This window comes from Hypanus sabinus, chromosome 8 (assembly GCF_030144855.1).
Source record: "Hypanus sabinus isolate sHypSab1 chromosome 8, sHypSab1.hap1, whole genome shotgun sequence".
Taxonomy (NCBI): Eukaryota; Metazoa; Chordata; class Chondrichthyes; order Myliobatiformes; family Dasyatidae; genus Hypanus; species Hypanus sabinus.
Window position 1 is genome coordinate 91,649,802 of NC_082713.1, and position 20,792 is coordinate 91,670,593.

A 20,792-nucleotide genomic window follows, 5' to 3' on the forward strand; every position below is an offset into this window, starting at 1 on the left:
AAAGACAAAAAAAACAATAATGTGTAAGTTTTGATTAATTAAGAGTTGCATCATGAATTGCTTAACCTGGAACAGTTGATAATATTCAACAGAATCTGGTGTCGCTGGGTTGGCTTGAAAAGAAAGAATCAAGGTCTGGGACCCTAGTTACAAGCTGAAGCACCCATTAGGTTAGAATATTAAAATGGGGAGAGGAAAGAACCCAGGGGTTTTGGAGGATTGGAGAGATTACTTCCATAGATATGTACTAAGAAAATGGCATGACTACGGTGAGTGGATAGGAAAGATTGAGAGTGGAGAGTCAGGAACCCTCTTGATGTATTGTGGCAAACAGTTAGTAAAAAGAAATCAAAGAATGGGATGAATGCTGGAAGATCTAATTGAAATGAAAAGAGGGAAACAGAAACTGGCAGAGGAGTTGTATAAGTGTAGGGAAGAGTTAGAGAAAGAGAGAAAAGAGCTGGAGAGAGGAAAGAAAATGAAATTCTGCAGGAGCTGAGTCAGGCAAATTTGATCCACTTGAGCTCAGTTTCAGGCTCAGTGTGAGCACATAATGGGTAAAAAGAACAGTAAACAGGCAAATACAGAAATAGAGAAATGGAAAAGTCAGTGTCAGGATTTACGAACTGCTATGAAATGTTGTGCAGCAATCGGTAGCTGACAAGAAAGGCAGCGCCAATCACACCAAGATTGAAAATCTGCACAGTCAACTATCAGTTCAGAGAGGAGTGATGTGTCCATTTACTCAGCTCAGTGATATTGATAGTGATATGTGCATTTGGTGTGAGGACTGACAATGATAGTGATGTAGAATGGGGTGATTTAGCATATGAAGCAATGCACCATAATAGGGTGGATTATTAGGGAAGTGGCCCACCTCTTTACGAGAGGGGATGGAAACTTCAACACCTCTGCCCCAATGGCACCTGTGGTAATGGAAAGAGTTCAGGAGACACTAGAGCCAGGAGGACTAGTTGTGACACAGTATTATACCCTTTTTGACATACATGGCCCAGTTGAGTTCTACAACTGTGAATTTACCAAAGTGTGGGCTGGGAGATGATCCTTGAGAGCTTTTCAGCATATTCTGCAGCACAGTTCAGTTTCAATGAAGCAGAGGAGCAGAAATTAATCCTGTGTCTAACCTCAGTGTTACTCTCAGCCCTGCCAGAGGAACAGGCACAAGGTCAGGGTACACCAGATGATTTATAGGAGGCTATATTCAAATCTGCAGGGACTAATCAAGGTGACCACATGGAGGCTTTGCACAAATGCAGACAATGGAAAGGGGACCACCCCTCAGTATTTGTGATGAGGTTGTGACCGGTTTTCTTCAGTGTTTATGGTCCTACTTTGGATAAGCGGAAAATAATACTGGAGAAGTACTAATGGGGGCTGATGATCTGAATAAATACTGTATTTTGCATCAGTCTTCATTAGCAGTATGCCGGAGGTTCGAGAATGTCAAAGGGCAGGAAGGAATTAAGTTACCATTACAAGTGAGAAACTGCTTGGGAACCTGAAAACTGTGAAGATAAATAAGTCAGTTAGACCTGATTGTCCACACCAGTGTTCTGAAGGAGGTAGTTGAAGGAATTGTGGAGCATTAGTAATCATTTTTCTAGAATCACAAGATTCTGGCATGGTTCTGGGGTAGTGAAAAATTGGAAATGTCACTCCATTCTTCAAGAAGGGAGAGTGACAGAAGAAAGGAAATTATAGGCCAGTTAGTCTGAACTCAATGGTTGGGAACATTTTGGAGTACTTGGAGGCTCATGAGTCAAACAACACACACAAAATGCTGGTGGAACGCAGCAGGCCAGGCAGCATCTATAGGGAGAAGCACTGTCAACGTTTCGGGCAGAGACACTTCATCAGGACTAACTGAAAGGAAAGATACTAAGAGATTGGAAAGTAGGAGGGGGAGGGGGAAATGAAAAAATGATAGGAGAAGACCAGAGGGGGTGGGATGAAGCTAAGAGCTGGAAAGGTGATTGGCGAAAGTAATACAGAGCTGGAGAAGGGAAAGGATCATGAGACGGGAGGCCTAGGGAGAAAGAAAGGAGGAGGGGAGCACCAGAGGGAGATGGAGAACAGGCGGAGTGATGGGCAGAGAGAGAGAAAAAAAAACAAACAAATAAATATGTCAAGGATGGGGTAAGGAGGGGCATTAACGGAAGTTAGAGAAATCAATGTTCATGCCATCAGGTTGAAGGCTCCATCTTCCTCTCGCTCCAACCCTTCCCTCTCCACTGACACTACCAGCCTCCTTCCCCCCTCTGATCCCATCTCTCATCCATGGCGGGTCTTTACCATTCCCTCTGACCTTCAACTCTCTGAGGCAGAGTGCTCTGTCCTCAGTAAGGGCCTCGGTTTTGTCCCCCTTCGTCCACACCTCACCGCATACGCCATGACGCTGAACTCTTCTTCCGCCGGCTCCGTCTCCAAGTTTACTTCTTTGATAAGGACTCTCCTACCCCCACCGATGACCCCTTCTCCCGTCTTCAACCCTCCTCCTTTTCATGGACACCCCGCTCTGGTCTTCTGCCTGCTCTGGATCTCTTTATTGCTAATTGCCAACGGGACATCAACCGTCTCGAGTTCACCACACCCTGTTCCAATTCCAACCTCACTCCTTCCGAAAGCCTCCAACCTGATGGCATGAACATTGACTTCTCTAACTTCCGTTAATGCCCCTCCTCCCATTCTTACCTCATCCCTGACATATTTAGTTGCTTGTTTTTTTTCTCTCTTTCTGCCCATCACTCTGCCTGTTCTCCATCTCCCTCTGGTGCTCCCCTCCCCCTTTCTTTCTCCCTAGGCCTCCCGTCTCATGATCCTTTCCCTTCTCCAGCTCTGTATCCCTTTCGCCAGTCACCTTTCCAGCTCTCAGCTTCATCCCACCCCCTCCGGTCTTCTCCTATCATTTTTCATTTCCCCCTCCCCCTCCTACTTTCAAATCTCTTAGTATCTTTCCTTTCAGTTAGTCCTGTCGAAGGGTCTCGGCCCGAAACGTTGACAGTGCTTCTCCTATAGATGCTGCCTGGCCTGCTGCGTTCCACCAGCATTTTGAGTGTGTTGTTTGAATTCCCAGCATCCGCAGATTTCCTTGTGTAGGCCAAGGTCAACATGGTTTCCTCAAGGGAAAATCTTGCCTGCAAATCTGTTCGAATTCTTTGAAGAAATAGCAATCAGAATCGATAAAGGAGAGTCCGTGGATGTTGTGCACTTGGATTTTCAGACGGGCTTTGACAAGGTGCCACGCTTGAGGCTGTTTAGCAAGTTAAGTACTTATGGTATTATAGGAAAGATACTCGCATGATTAGCTGATTGGCTGGATGCAGAGTGGGAATAAAAGACATTTCTGGTTGGGCTACCAGGTGACTACTGGTGTTCCACAGGGGTCTGTGTTAGGATCACTCTTTTGTGATAAAGGAAATGATATCATTGTGGCCAAATGTGCTGACTATACAAGTAAAAGATGAGGGGTAGATAGTGCTGAGCAAGCAGGGAGGCTGCAGAAGGACTTAGACAGATTAGGAGAATGGGCAAAGAAGTGGCAGATGGAATACAGTGCCAGGAAGTGTATGGTCATGCATTTTGGTAGAAGAAATAAAAGTGGAGTCAATTTTCTAAATGGAGAGAAAATTCAAAAATCCAATGTGCAAAGTGACTTGGGAGTCCTCGGGCAGGATTCCTGATATCAAGGGTTCCCAACCTTTTTATGCCATGGACCCCAACCATTAACTGAGGATCCCAGTGGGAACCCCCGCTCTAAAGTTTAATTTGCTGGTTGAGTCAGTAGGAGGATGGCAAACACAATATTAGCATTCATTTCAGGAGGAATAAAATACAAAAGCAAGGATGTTATGTTGAGACTTTATAAAGCACTGGCGAGGACTTGTTTGGAGTATTGTGGGCCCTTTATCTTAGAAAAGATGTGCTGAAATTGAAGAGGGTTCAAAGGAGGTTCAAAAAAATGATTCCAGGGTTCAACAGCTTGTCATATGAAGAGCGTTTGATGGCTCTGAAGAATGAGGGATGACCTCATTGAAACCTATAGATTCCAGTACCAGAGGGCATGGATTAATAAGAGGTCAGTTATTTAAAACAGAGTTGAGGAAGAGCTTCTTCTCCCAGAGAGTTGTGGAGGTGTGGAATGCACTGCCTCGGAAGACGGTGGAGGCCAATTCTCTGGATGCTTTCAAGAAGGAGCTAGATAGATATCTGATGGATAGGGGAATCAAGGGATATGGGGACAAGGCAGGGACTGGGTATTGATAGTGAATGATCAGCCATGATCTCAGAATGGCGGTGCAGACTCGAGGGGCCAAATGGTCTACTTCTGCACCTATTGTCTACTGTCTATTGTCTATTGAATAGTGAAAGCCCTTGAGGATGTTTCCTATGGTGGGAGAGTCTAAGACCAAAGAGCACAGCCTCAGAATAGAGGGACATCCATTTAGAATGGAGAGGAGGTGGAATTTCTTTATCCAGAGAGTACTGAATCTGTGGCATTTGTTGCCACAGGCAGCTGTGGAGGCCAAGTCATTGGGTATATTTAAGGCAGAAGTTGATAGAATTTTGATCTGTTGGTATATGGAGAGTTACAGGGAGAAGGCAGAAGATTGGGACTGAGAGGAAATAGATTAGCCATGATGAAATGGTGGAGCAGACTCAATGGGCCAAATGGCCAAATTCTGCTCCTTTATCTTATGGCCTTATCATGGTTTGTAAAACCATTCTGGGAATAATATATAGGCCTTCAAATAGTAGCCAAGATGTGGGGTTGAGATTGCGAAGGGAGCTGGAAAGGGCATGTAATAAGGTTAATGACACAATTGTAATAGAGGATTTCAATATGCAAAGGGATGGGGAAAATCAGGTTGGTGTTGGATCACAAGACAGGGAATTTGTTGAATGCTTATGAGACAGCATTTTAGAGCAGTTGGCGTTCGAGTTTACTTGGGGAAATGCTATCTTAGATTGGGTGTTGTTTAATAACACAGATTTTATTAGTCAGTTTAATGTAAAGGAACCTGTAGGAGGCAGTGATAATAATGTGATTGAATTCATACTGCAATTAGAGAGGGAGAAGCACAAGTCACATGTAACAGTATTGCAAATGGAATAAGGGGAGTTACAGAGGCATGAGAGAGTAGTTTGACCAGGTAGATTGGCGGGGGATACTGGCAGGGATGATGGCAGAGCAGAGATAATAGAAGTTTCAGGAAATAGTTCACAAGGCGCAGGATAGAAGATGATATTCTCAAATGGCAGGGGTAGGCAACCATGTTTGCCAAGGATAGTTAAGGAATGTATAAAAGCCAAAGGAAAGGATAGAAAAGGTAAAAAAAAAAAGTGAGTGGAAAGTTGGATGATTGGGAAGCTTTTAAAATATAACCAAATACGTACTTTGTTTCAGTCTTCACTGTGGAAGACACTACCCATACGCCAGAGGTCCGTGAGTGTCAGGGAGCATGAGTGAGTGTCACTGCTACTACAAAGGAAAGAGCGCTAGGCAACCTGGACTACATCCCAGAGTTTTGAGAGAGGCTGCTGATGAGATAACGGATGAATTAGTCATGATCTTTCAAGATTCAGTTGATTCTGGCATGGTCCCAGAGGACTGGGAGATTGCAAATATCACACTTCTCTTTAAGAAGGGAAACAAGCAAAAGAAAAGTTATAGTTGGTAAAGTGTTGGAGTCCATTATTAAGGATGAGGTTTCCAGGTACTTGGGGACTAATGATAAAATGAGTCAAAGTCAGCATAGTTTCTGTAAAGAGAAATCTTGCCTTAAAAAGTCTGTTTTAGTTCTTCGAGGAAGTCCACCCTTCTTGTTACAAAGGAGAGGCAGTGTATGTCACTTACTTTTAGATTTTCAGAAGGCATTTGATAAGATGCCTCACATGAGGCTACTTAACAAGATAAAATCCTATGGTGTTACAGGAAAGATACTGGCATGGATAGCAGAATGGCTGACAGGCAAGAGGCAGAGAGTGGGAAGAAAGGGGGCCTTTTCTAGTTGGCTGCCAATGACTAGTGGTATTCTTCAGGGGTCAGTATTGGGACCGCTACTTTTCACATTGTTAGTCAGTGATTTAGATAGTGGAATTAATGGCTTTGTAGCAAAGTTTGTGGATGATACAAAGATAGGTGGAGGGGTAGTTAGTGCTGAGGAAGCAATGTGATTGCAGCAGGACTTAGATAAATTCAAAGAATGGGCAAAAATGTGGCAGATGGAATACGATGTTGGGAAATGTATGATATTGCATTTTGGTAAAAGGAACAATAAAGCAGACTGTTATCTAAAAGGGAATAAAATTCAAACATCAGAGGTGCAAAGGGACTTAGGAGTCCTCATGCAAGTCTCTCAGAAGGTTAATTCACAGGTTGAGTCTGTGGTAAAGAAGGCAAATGCAATGTTAGTATTTATTTCAAGTGGAATGGAACATAAAAACATGGAATTAATGCTGAAGCTTTATAAGACACTAGTCAGGCAGTTTTGAGTTTTCAGTTTTGAGCCCCATATTTCAGAAAGGATGTGTTGTCATTGGAGAGAGTACAGAGGTTTATGAGGATTATTCTGGGAATGAAGGGGTTAGCATATGAGAAGCGTTTGACAGCTTTGGGCCTGTTCTCACTGGAATTTAAAAGAAAGTGTGGGGATCTCATTGAAAATCACCAAACATTGAAAGGACCATACAAGGTGGATGTGGAGAGGATATTTGCTCTGGTGAGGATATCCAGAACTTGAGGGGACAGCCTAAAAATTGATGGGCGAACTTTTAGAACAGAAATAAGGAGGAATTTTTATAGCCAAAGAGAGGTGAATCTGTGGAATGCTCTGCCACAGTCTGTGGTGGAGGCTAAGTCCATGGGTGTATTTAAAGCAGAATTTGATAGCTTCCTGATTGGTCAGAGCATCAAGGGATATGGTGAGAGGGCAGGTGTATGGGTTTGAGTTGGATCTGGGATCGGCCATGATGGAATGGTGGAGCAGACGTGATTGTCTGAATGGCCTAATTCTGCTCTTATGTCTTATGGACATCTGCCACTGCTTCCAGTAGTTTTACCAAGTATTTACTGTTATGGGAAGGTGGAGGTTATTTTGCTGCTGGTGAACTTTTACCATCAGTATTCTTGTTGAAGTATATACAGTCGGTCCTCCTTATCCGCGGGGTTATGGTTCCAGGACCCCCCCCCCCCCGCGGATACCAAAAAATGCGGATGCTCAAGTCTCTTATTTAACCTGTCTCAATACGGTGGCCTTTAGGACCCAGCGGAACCCCGGACCTTATTTAACCTGCATCAGTACAGTGGACTTTAGGACCTGGCGCAGCTCTGATTCTGCAGTGTTTCTGTTCACGAAAATAATCATGATCACGATTGAAAATAAAGTGGAAGTAATAAAGCGATTGGAAAGAGGTGAAACACCATTGGTCATTGAAAAAGACTTAGGCTACAGTTGGTCAATGATCGGAACAATTTCAATGGAGCATTTGAAAGGCCCTGCCCCGATGAAAGCTACAATTATTACTAAGCAACATAATACCGGATGTACCTGTTCTGACTTCAATCAGACTTAAAGATGGACTCAGGAACGGAACTCGTTCATAACCTGGGGACTGCCTATATTTTTAAATCATCTCTAGATTACTTATAATACCTAACACAATGTAAATGCTATGTAAATAGCTGTTATACTGTATTGTTTAGGGAAAAATGACAAGAAAAAATAGTCTGTACATGCTCAAACAACGAGTGCCGGAGAGAGAACTTCCAGGTTTTTCTGATCCATGGTTGGTTGAATCCACGCATGTGGAACCCACAGATAAGGAGGGCCGACTGTATTTGAGAAGGCACGAGGAAACAGGTTTTGTCCCAGTCCTGCTCACCCAGCCTGGAACATCTAGCAATCAAGTATTGTCTATTTTATCTGCCACGGGAGTTTTGAGCCTTGGTAGCAGTGTACGTTCCACCCATGTCAAGAAGGCTATAGATGAATTGGGTGACATAATCAACAGGCATGAAAAAGCACATCCTGATGCTTTCTCTTGTCAGTTTAGAGGATTTTAATCAGGCCATCTTGAAAAATTATCTGAATAATTATCACCAACATATCACGTGGAAAAGAGGACCCAACACACTGGTCAACTGTTATACCACCATTAAGAACACTTACCGTGCCATCTCATGCCATCACTTTGGAAAGTATGATCATCAGGCTGTATTTCTACTTCCTGAGTACAGGCAGAGACTGAAGACTGTAGCACCAGTAGTGAGGAGCAAGAAGGTATGTACAGGGGAGGGGGGTTGCAAGAGCACTTATAGGACTACTTTCAATCAGTGGACTGGACTGTATTCAGAGATTCATCTTTGAGTCTAAATGAATATGCTACAGTTGTCACTGACTTCATTAAAACCTATGTGGATTAGTGTGGGCCTTTGAGAATACGTACCTGAATCAAAATCCATTGATGAACCAGGAGATTTGTAGTCTGCTGAAGGCTAGATATGTGGCATTCAAGTTTGGTGATCCAGTACTTTACAAGAAGGCCGGCTGTGACTTACAGAGAGCTATCTTGGAGAAAAGGAACAATTCTGATTGAGATGAGAGGCAGTGTGGGACGCATGTCAACTCTGGCAGGGTTTGCAAGTCATCACTTCCTACAAATTGAAACACAACACCATGAATAACGGTGATACTTCACTCCCAGATGAATGAACTCAACACCACTTATGCTCGCTTTGAAAGGGAGAATAAAACTACTGCAATGAGAATACGTGCAGCACCCAGTGAACCTGTGACCTCTGTCTTGGTGGCCAACGTTAGAACGTCTTTCAAGAAGCTGACCCCTCATAAGCTATGTTCCCTCTAAGCAGTGCACATGTGTGCACACACACACATTTTTCAACCAGCACACAAAGGAAATTAATGTGTGCACAAAAGTTTAGTTACCTAAAATAATGTAGTAATCAATAATTATAGAAAATAATCATTTAGCTAAATGTTTCTGTTAACTAGTTAGTCGATTTTTCAAATATCACAATGCAGGTCACTAATTTACATCACCTCACCTTTCCTGTTCCAGATTGTACAGCTGCATCACAGCGGCAGCCGTGTTTGGCTGACAGTGTTCATATCATAAACTTCACATTCGGCGATGAACAAGTTAATGACTTATGTCTAAACTATCATGATTTTCTAGCTGAAAATGCTGTAATAATTAGACTATATAACCATATAACAATTATAGCTTGGAAACAGGCCAACTCAGCCCTTCTAGTCCGTGCCGAGCGCTTACTCTGATCTAGTCCCACCTGCCTGCACTCAGCCCATAACTCTCCATTCTTATCCTGTCCATATACATATCCAATTTTTTTTTTTAAATGACGATATCGAATCTGCCTCTACCACTTCTACTGGAAGCTCATTCCACACAGCTACCACTCTCTGAGTAAAGAAGTTCCCCCTTGTGTTACCTCTAAACTTTTGCCCCTTAACTCTCAACTCACGTCCTCTTGTTTGAATCTCCCCTACTCTCAATGGAAAAAGCCTATCCACGTCAACTCTATCTATCCCCCTCATAATTTTTAATACCTTTATCAAGTCCCCACTCAACCTTCTATGCTCCAAAGAATAAAGACCTAACTTTTTCACATGAGGAAATCTGCAGATGCTGGAAATTCAAGCAACACACACAAAATGCTGGTGGAACACAGCAGGCCAGGCAGCATCTATAGGAGAAGCATCTATAGCATCTATAGGAGAAGCACTGTGGTCACAGTCTGTGACTTTAACAGGACTTCAGAGGACAATGTGGGAAGAATCAATGGCATCCGCTTACTGGGAAAACAAATCACTCCTTTCTCTCTCCTCAATTCTACTCAACTCAATATCACGAACTGAACTGACTTCATACCTATATCATCATAAGACTGTATCATTTACCACCTGAGCTTGAAGAAGTTTGGGGTTTTATATTTCCACACTTATATATGCATAAACTCTGCTAACCTGGTTGATTTATCTGATTTTATTACTATATTATGTAGATACTAATAAATAGTGTTTTGCTTATAGCAAAACCAGACTCCAGGTGTGTTCCGTTTCTGCTGGTTCGGGGTACGTAACATAGTAAATACACTTCCTGTATGCTGTGTACGATCTGTTATTTCTTGCCATTGGATAATTGCATATGAGCAGTATTTACACAGCTTTCCCTCAAATTGGGGTTGCGTTAATCGAACCACCCGAACTTTTCTGATTGGTGAGACCCAAATCATACTGACCCGAGATATACATTGTTTGAGAAAGGTGGCTTTCTCACCACTGAGTCCAGTGGTCAGCAGAGCTGGCTAACAAGCCAAGTTTCTGTACAAACACGGTGAGGGGGCTTCATACGGGGTACTTACAAAGCCATCCTACATCCTCACCTTAACCTCTCTGACTACATCTCCATCATGCTAAACCCAGCATTCAGACTGCTGCTGAAAATGGAGAAATTAGTCAAGAGAAGTAGCACTGGATGGCCTAATTGAGACCATCTCTATGCTTCAGGACACAGAAAACGCTGGTAGAACACAGCAGGCCAGGCAGCATCTATAGGGAGAAGTGCTGTCGACGTTTCGGGCCGAGACCCTTCGTCAGGACTAACCGAAAGGAAAGATAGTAAGAGATTTGAAAGTAGTGGGGGGGAGGGGGAAATGATAGGAGAAGACCGGAGGGGGTGGGATGAAGCTAAGAGCTGGAAAGGTGATTGGTGAAAGTGATACAGAGCTGGAGAAGGGAAAAGATCATGGGATGGGAGGCCTCGGGAGAAAGAAAGGGGGCGGAGCACCAGAGTGAGTTGGAGAACAGGCAAACAACTAAATACGTCAGGGATGGGGTAAGAAGGGGAGGAGGGGAATTAACAGAAGTTAGAGAAGTCAATGTTCATGCCATCAGGTTGGAGGCTACCCAGCTGGTATATAAGGTGTTGTTCCTCCAACCTGAGTTTGGATTCATTTTGACAATAGAGGCCATGGATAGACATATCAGAATGGGAATGCGACGTGGAATTAAAAATGTGTGGCCACTGGGAGATCCTGCTTTCTTTGGTGGACAGAGCGTAGGTGTTCAGTGTAATGGTCTTCCAGTCTGCATCGGGTCTCACCAATATATAAAAGGCCACACCGGGAGCACCGGACACAGTATACCACACCAGCCGACTTACAGGTGAAGTGTTACCTCACCTGGAAGGACTGTCTGGGGCACTGAATGGTGGTGAGGGAGGAAGTGTAAGAGCAGGTGTAGCACTTGTTCCGTTTACAAGGATAAGTGCCAGGAGGGAGATCGGTGGGAAGGGATGGGGGGGATGAGTGGACAAGGGAGTCACGTAGGGAGCGATCCCTCTGAAAAGCAGAAAGGGGGGGAGGGAACGATGTGTTTTGTAGTGGGATCCCGTTGGAGGTGGCGGAAGTTACGGAGAATTATATGTTGGACCTGGAGGCTGGTGGGGTGGTTGGTAAGGACAAGGGGAACCCTATCCCGAGTGGGGTGGCGGGTGGATGGGATGAAGGCAGATGTGCGGGAAATGGGAGAGATGCATTTGAGAGCAGAGTTGATGGTGGATGAAAAGGAAGACATCTCCTTCGTCCTGGAATGAAAAGCCTTATCCAGAGAGCAAATGCGGCGGAGAAGGAGGAATTGTGAGAAGGGGATAACCTTTTTGCAAGAGACAGGGTGGGAAGAGGAATAGTCCAGGTAGCTGTGAGAGTCTTTAGGCTTATAGTAGATATCAGTAGATAGACCGTCTTCAGAGATGGAGACAGAAAGATCAGGAAAGGGGAGGGAGGTGTCAGAAATGGACCAGGTAAATTTGAGGGCAGGGTGAAAGTTGGAGGCAAAGTTAATGAAGTCGACGAGCTCAGCACACGTGCAAGAGGCAGCGCCAATGCAGTCGTCGATGTAGCAAAGGAAAAGAGGGGGATGGATACCGGTATAGACTTGGAACATGGACTGTTCCACAAAGCCAACAAAAAGGCAGGCATAACTGGGACACATACGGGTGCCCATGGCTACACCTTTGGTTTGGAGGAAGTGTTAGGAGCCAAAGGAGAAATTATTGAGAGTAAGAACTAATTCCGCTAGATGGAGGAGAGTGGTGGTAGAGGGGAATTAGTTAGGTCTGGAATCCAAAAAAACCCGAAGAGCTTCGAGACCATCTCGGTGGGGGATGGAGGTATATAGGGACTGGACATCCATGGTGAAAATAAGATGGTGGGGGCCAGGGAACTTAAAATCATCAAAAAAATTCAAAACATGAGAAGTGTCACGAACATAGGTGGGAAGAGATTGAACAAGGGGGGATAAGACAGTGTCAAGGTATGCAGAAATGAGTTCAGTGGGGCAGGAGCAAGCTGAGACAATAGGTCTACCTGGACAGGCAGGTTTGTGGATCTTGGGTAGGAGGTAGAAACGGGAAGAGCGGGGTGTGGGAACTATGAGGTTGGTGGCAGTGGATGGGAGTTCCCCATAGCTAATAAGGTTGGTGATGGTATAGGAGAGAATGGCCTGGTGCTCCTTAGTGGGGTCATGATCAAGGGGTAAATAAGAGGAGGTATCAGAGAGTTGTCGAGCATCTCTCCCATTTCCCGCACATCTACCCTCACCCCCATCCACCCACCACCCCACTCGGGATAGGGTTCCCCTTGTTCTTACCTACCACCCCACCAGCTTCCAGGTCCAACATATAATTCTCCGTAACTTCTGTCACCTCCAACGGGATCCCACTACCAAACACGTTTTTCCCTCCCCCCACTTTCTGCTTTTCGCAGGGATCACTCTCTACACGACTCCCTTGTCCACTCGCCCCCACCCCCAATCCCTTCCCACAACACCTGTCCTTACACTTCCTCCCTTACCACCATTCAGGGCCCCAGACAGTCCTTCCAGGTTAGGCAACACTTCACCTGTGAATCGGCTGGTGTGGTATACTGCGTCCGGTGCTCCCGGTGTGGCCTTTTATATATTGGTGAGACCCGACAAAGACTGGGAGACCGTTTCGCTGAACACCTAAGCTCGGTCCGCCAGAAAAAGCAGGATCTCCCAGTAGCCACACATTTTAATTCCACGTCCCATTCCGATTCTGATATGTCTATCCATGGCCTCCTCTATTGTCAAAATGAATCCAAACTCAGGTTGGAGGAACAACACCTTATATACCAGCTGGGTAGCCTCCAACCTGATGGCATGAACTTCTCTAAATTCCGTTAATGTCCCTCCTCCCCTTCTTAACCCATCCCTGACATATTTAGTTGTTTGCCTGTTCTCCATCTCCCTCTGGTGCTCCCCCCCCCCCCACCTTTCTTTCTCCCTAGGCCTCCCGTCCCATGATCCTTTCCCTTCTCCAGCTCTGTATCACTTTCGCCAATCACCTTTCCAACTCTTAGCTTCATCCCACCCCCTCCAGTCTTCTCCTATCATTTCACATTTCCCCCTCCCCCCACTACTTTCAAATCTCTTACTATCTTTCCTTTCAGTTAGTCCTGATGAAGGGTCTCGGCCTGAAACATAGACAGCGCTTCTCCCTATAGATGCTGCCTGGCCTGCTGTGTTCCACCAGCATTTTGTGTGTGTTGTTGTTTGAATTTCCAGCATCTGCAGATTTCCTCGTGTTTGCTCCATGCTTCAGGACTGTTTTGAACAGATGAACTGGCAGATGTTCAAGGAGGCCACCACGAGTAGAGAAGACATGGACCTCAAGGAATGTGCCTCATCTGCCATCAGCAACATCAGTAAATGCATGGACAGTATAGGTACCTCAAGAATGGTCATCTCCCAGCTCAACGAGAAGCCCTGGTTGAATGCTGAGCTGCACTCACTACTAAAAGCTCGAGACACTACCTTCAATTCTGGAGACAGAACAGCTCTCAAAGGAGCCAGGAAACACCTCATCTTAAGTATCAGCAGGGCAAAGACTGCCTACGTACAAAAATTTCAGGATCATAACAATCCTTGGCATATGTGGCTGGGCAACAAGCGAATTACTGAATATGCAAGGAAAAAACGTGTCGACTGTACCAGTGACAACTCCCACCAAACAACTTTTATGTATGCTTTGAGGCATGCAACACAATGCCAGCCATGAAAGCTACCTCACCCCTCCTGGTGAGCAGCCACTGTCTGTACCATCAGCAGATGTGAGAAGGACTCTTTACAGAGTCAACCCCTGTAAGGCGGCCAGACCAGATATTTCAGGGTGAGTATTCAACGAGTGTGTACACTAGCTCACGAATGTTTTCATGGACATCTTCAACACATCTCTCATCCAGGCTACTGTACCCACATGCTTCAAATCGGCCTCCATATCCATGTACCAAAGAACTCCACACCTTCAGAACTAAATGACTACTGCCCAGTAGCTCTGATGCCAACCCCTCTATCACAGATGCCGTGGCATCTGTCATGCACCTGGTGCTATCACACCTCAAAAACAAGGACACTTACCTCTGAATTCTGTTTCTGTATTTCATTTCAGCATTCAACACTACTGTCCCACAGAACAAATTCCGAGTCTTTGGTCTAAATACACCTCTGTGCAACTGGCTATTGGTCTTCTTAAACAATGGACCACAGATAGTCAGAATGCACAGCCACTCATCTCTCCCCATCACCCTCAACATGGGAGTCCTCCTGAGCTGTGTAGCTCTTTTAGCCCATGACTAAACACTCTGCTCACATATGACTGTACAGACAAACACCCAAGTAATCACATTGTCAGGGCTCATCACCAACAACACTGCGATGGCCTTCAGGGAGAAGGTGGAAGAGCTTGAGGTCTTGAGTCAAGCAAATAACTGCTTCCTCATCGTCAATAAGATGTTTATCGACTTCAGAACTCGCTGCACACATAACCCCCTCTTTACATCAACAGCACCGCAGAGGAAACTGTGAGCAGTTTCTAACTCTTGGGAGCACACATCTCACACAACATCTCATCATCCTAGAACACATTCTACACAATTAGGAAAGGTCACCAACTCCTCTACTTTCTGAGGAGGCTGAAGATTGGTGCACATCCATATCCATTGCACATCAATCTGCAGAAGCACAGTACAGAGCATCCTGATGAACTGCATCACTGCATGGTATGGAAATTGCAATGCAGCAGACAGGAAGGCTCTACAACAGGTGGTCAAAACTGCTCAATGCATCCCCTAGACATATATATATACAGAAAGGTACTGGGAAAAGACCAGTAAGATCAAGCAGGATCTCAGCACCCTGCTGATGGACTCTGTCCAACACCCATCAGGGAAGAGACTATGTAGGGCTACCAGACCCTAAAACAGTCACTTTCCAGACCGCTTTTTATATACCAAGGACACGGCCTGGAAGACTACTGCGCCTTTAGGGTGCTGGATTTTTGTGGCTCTAGAGGTGGGTGGATTCAAGGTCGGTGCTGCTGCATGATGTGTTGTGGGAGACAGAAGATCGAAAGCAGTGAGCTGGCTGTTGGCTGTGTTCCCAGAGACCAGAGTTCTTTCGGCACAGAGCTCAGAAAAAGTGACGCAACTGACTTTTAGCACCATTAATCAGTGAGTTGTTATGTCTCCTGTCTTGCTGTGAAACGGGGCACCTCTTTTTCCTTTATTAGGGAGAGAGAGAGAGAGAGCCTGTGGTATGTCAAAGTACCGGGTGAATGAGTAGTCTTTGCAGTACTGTAAGTCTGTGCCTTTACTGATGCTTTGCTGCATGCTTGAGTGCTCAGTGGAGGGTGCAGATGCTTTTTTTTCCACTGGAGGGGGAGGGGGGATTATTACTTTGCCACTGCTTTTGTGTGGGAGGGGGGAGTTGGGGGGGCTTTGGGGTTCTAACAATTAAGTGTCACTCATTCTTTGGGACACACCTCTGTTTTCATGGATGTTTGCAAAGAAAAAGAATTTCAGGATGTATAGTGTATACATTTCTCTGACATTAAATGTACCTATTGGAACCTATTGACCAGATGGGCTGAAGGGCCTGATCTTCTCTATGACTCTGTGACTTTGTGACATTTCTCTTATGACCAAAACTGAACACAATATTGCAAATGCAGCCCCACAACTGCTACTTAACATTTCAACTTCCATCTCAGTGTTCTGATGGATGATGCCGCTGTTCCACAAACCTTCATCACTACCCTGTCTACATGCAATGACACTTTTGGGGAACCATGCTTTGATTCCCAGGTGCTTCTGTTCTACAACACTCTTCAATGCCCATCTGTTCACTGTGAAATTCCTACGCTCATTTGCTTTCCCAAAATGGAGACCTTGTACTTAACAAAATTCTATTTGATACTCCTCAGCTCACACCCAGCTGATCAAGTAAATCTTGATGAAAAATTTTACCGTCTGCACCACACATTTTAGTATTATCATCAGACTTACTAAACATACCTTGTACATTTTTATCCAAGTCATTGGTATAGATGACGTACAGCAATGGACCCATCACTGAGCCTTGGTGACACCTACCTACGAGCTTCCAGTTCAAAAGCAACTCACCATTATTGTTATCAGTTTCTTGCCTTCCATACAAGCACATGGCTGCCCTTGGGACTCAATAATGAATTCAACAACCTCACTCTCTCCTGATTCTCTCAGCTTGTTCTGACACAGGTCTTACACTGCAACATTAATTTAGTTTTTCTTCCTCTACTGATACTGCCCAGTCCGTGTACTATCTCAGCACTTTCTCTTATTTCAGATTTCCTCCAGATCTTCATTTCAAGCACTATTTTTATTTTCTTTATAGTACTTATGCCATTCTTTATTCTCTGTTTACAGTCCTCCAGATGATTAATTCTGAGTAATAAACATTCATTGCTTTCACTGAAAGCAACATTTGTATCACATGAAGAACCCCAGGAGCTATATAATCACAAACATTTCACCCCTATCTTGTCTGTAGCTTCAGTTTCCCATTTTCAGTTCTGATTGGGGTCATCAACATGAAATATTAACTCTCTTTTGCAGTCCACACGTGCTACGTATTCCATGTCTTTTTCATTTTTATCCAAGATCTTAACATCTGTATACTCACGAACCAACACCTAGTATTTCTGATGTGGGTGCTCCCACAATAGTATTGAGTGAGGGTTCCTAGATTTAGACCTGGTAAAAGTGAAAGGGTAGTAATATATTTCCAAATCAGGAGTGGAGACTCATAAGTTGCAGTGTTAACAGGGAATTTGGGGACACTAGTGGATGAGTACAAAAGTGTTGGCATTCAAGTACAGCAAATGGGTCATGAGGACAATGAATTTTTGCTTTTATTGTATGCAGAGTGAGGACTAAAGGAAAGGTTTAATAAGACCATAAGCTATAGGAGCAAAATTAGGCCATTTGGCCCATCAAGACTGCTCTGCCATTTCATTGTGGCTGATCAATTATTCCTGTCAGCCTCAATCTCCTGCCTTCCCACCCAGAATCCCTTCATGGGCTGACCAGTCAATCTCTGCCTTAAATATACATAAAGATTTGGCCTCCACAACTTCTTGTGGCAACAAATTCCACAGATTCACCACACGCTGGCTTAAACAATTTCTCCTGATCTCCATTCTGAAAGAACACCCCTCCATTCCATATAACCATATAAAAATTACAGCACAGAAACAGGCCATCTTGGCCCTGCTAGTCCATGCCGACACTTACTCTCACCTAGTCCCACTGGCCCGCACTCAGCCCATAACCCTCCATTCCTTTCCTGTCCATATGCCTATCCAATTTTACTTTAAGTGACAATACCAAACCTGCCTCTACCATTTCTACTGGAAGCTCATTCCACACAGCTACCACTCTCTGAGTAAAGAAATTCTCCCTTGTGTTACCCTTAAACTTTTGCCCCCTAACTCTCAAATCATGTCCTCTTGTTTGAATCTCCCCTACTCTCAATGGAAAAAGCCTATCCACATCAACTCGATCTATCGCCCTCATTATTTTAAATACCTCTATCAAGTCCCCTCTCAATCTTCTACGCTCCAAAGAATAAAGACCTAACTCGTTGAACCTTTCCCTGTAACTTAGGTGCTGAAACCCAGGTAACATTCTGGTAAATCTTTTCTGTACTCTCTCTATTGATATCTTTCCTATAGTTTGGTGATCAGAACTGTAAACAATACTCCAAATTCGGCCTTACCAATGCCTTGTACAATTTTAACATTACATCCCATCTCCTATATTCAATGCTCTGATTTATAAAGGCAAACATACCAAAAGCTTTCTTCACCACCCTATCCACATGGGATTCCACCTTCAGGGAACTATGCACCATTATTCCTAGATCACTCTGTTCTGCTGCATTCTTCAATGCCCTATGTATGTCATGCCATGTAGGACATACCATGTATGTCCTATTTGGATTATTCCTACCAAAATGTAGCACCTCAAGGCTGTGTCCTTTGGTCTTAGACTCTCCCACCATTGGAAATATCCTCTCCATTACCACTCTATCGAGGCCTTTCACCATTTGATAGGTTTCAATGAGGTCACCTTTCATTCTTCTGAATTCCAGTGAATAAAGACCCAGAGCCATCAAACACTCTTTATATGACAAACATTCAATCCTGGAATCACTTTTGTGAACCTTCTTTGAACTCTGTTCAGTTTTGGCACACCCTTTCTAAGATGAGTAGCCCAAAGCTGTTCACAATACCCCAAGTGAGGCCTCACCAGTGCATTATAAAGTCTCAACATAACATCCTTGCTTTTATATTCTAGTCCTCTTGAAATGAATGCTAACATTTCATTTGCTTTCCTCACCACAGGCTTAACCTTGAAATTAATCATTAGGGAACTCTGCACTAGGAATCCCAAATCTCTTTCTGCCTCAGTCTTCTGTATTTTCTCTCCATTTAGAAAATAGTCAACCCTTTCATTTCTTCTACGAAAGTGTATGACCATACACTTCCTGACACTGTATTCTAACTGCCACCCAATCTGTCTAACTCCTTCTGAAGCTTCTCTACTTCCGCAGAACTACATGCCCTTCTTCATATCATCTGCAAAATTTGCAACAAATCTGTCATCCAAATCATTGACATACAACATAAAAATAATCAGTCCTAGCACAGACCCCTGTGGAACACCACTAGTCACCGACAGCCAACCAGAAAAGTCTCTCTTTATTCCCACTCTTTGCCTCCTCCCAGTCAGTCGCTGCTTTATCCATGCTAGAATCTTTCCTGTATTGCCTTGGGTTTGTAACTTGTTAAGTAACCTCATGTGTAGCACCTTGTCAAAGGCCTTCTGAAAATCCAAATACATAACATCAACCAATTCTCCTTTATCTACTTGTTATTTCTTCAAAGAATTCCAACAGATGAGTCAGACAAGACTTTCCCATACTGACTATGGCCTGTTTTATCTTGTGCTTCCAAGTACCCCAAAACCACATCCTTAATAATCAACTTCAGCATCATTCCAACCACTGAGGTCAGACTAATTGGCCTATAATTCCCTTTATTCTGCCTCTCTCCCTTCTTGGAGAGTGGAGAGATATTTGCAATTTCCCAGTCTTCTGGAACCATTCCAGAATCTAGAGATTCTTGAAAGATCATTACTAATGCCTCCACAATCTTATCAGCCACCTTTTTTGGAACACTGGGGTGTACACTATCTGGTTCAGGTGACTGACCTACCTTCAGACCTTTCAGTTTCCCATAAACCTTCATCCCAGTAATGGTAACTTCGCACACTTCATGACTTGACACCTGGGACTTCCACGACACTACCCATGCCTTCCACAACAAAGACTGATACAAAATACTTCTTCAGTTCATCTGCCATTTCCTTGTCCTCCAGTACTGCCTCTCCTGCATCATTTTCCAGTGGTCCAATATTCACCTCTAGCTTCTCTTTTACATTTTCTTTACCTGAAAAGAACTTCTGGAATCCATTTTTAAAAGCTTCTGAATCCTCAAACTTCTCACTAACTTTTGCTCTATTATATGCCCTATCTTTGGCTTTTATGCTTGCTTTAACTTCTCTTGTTAGCCACAATTGTGGCATCTTGTCTTTACAATACAGGTGTTCCCCTCCCCCCCTTTACAAGGGTAGTGTTATGATCCGGTCCGCACACCAAATAGGATCAACTTGGCTTAAGGAGGTGCACCTGAGACCTATCGGCTGGCAGGTGTATATAAGAGGCTCTGGGACTGAGTCCAGTTGGGGGGGTTGTTGTCTTGTTTGCCTGGCTATCCTGTCTTGACTCTGGCTTGGAGTACCCACTGTTAATCATCTAGTTCTGCAAGTCTGTTCTTGTAGTCACCCTGGACTGAGCTCCCTTCTGGTCCCTTGCCTCTGTTGGGTAAGCAGGCTGGACTGCTGTTGCCTGGTGGGGTCTCTGACCCTTTCCTACCCCTCTCTTCTGATGGGGTGTGCCCTGTGACCTGCCCAGGCCCCCGTGTTCCTGCCTGGGAGGTGGCCCTGCCCAGAAGTAATGTGGCCTGCCCAGGGGACTATTGTCCCAGCATTCCTTGTCCCATAGACCCATCCTTTAGCCTAGCCAGGGTCCTGCCTTTGCCATGAACTCTCTGAATCCCAGGATCACCTTTGCATGCCACGGTCTTCCCATCTTGTTCTATCCTTTAGTTGTTCCTGTCCTGCTCCTAGTACTTCAATGCCTGCATCCTGCATTTGGGCCCAGTCTCCACATCCCCTTGAGACAGGTAGAGCATTCCTATGAAACCTTTCTTAAACCAAAATGGTGTAAAGTGAAGAACCATTAATTTATTTGGGAAACATTTTCGTAAAAGCG

General features: G+C 44.4%; 1 protein-coding gene across 1 annotated transcript in view; it reads right to left on the reverse strand.

The window, feature by feature from the left end:
• The window catches only part of LOC132397781 (terminal nucleotidyltransferase 5C-like), a 62,092-nt gene that overhangs the window by 27,116 nt on the left and 14,184 nt on the right, over positions 1–20,792 (reverse strand). The window contains exon 3 of the mRNA XM_059976541.1: positions 8,467–8,674. Within this exon, the coding sequence (XP_059832524.1) occupies positions 8,467–8,482 (16 nt within the window). The 5' untranslated portion in view covers positions 8,483–8,674. The remainder of the gene's footprint in view (positions 1–8,466; positions 8,675–20,792) is intronic.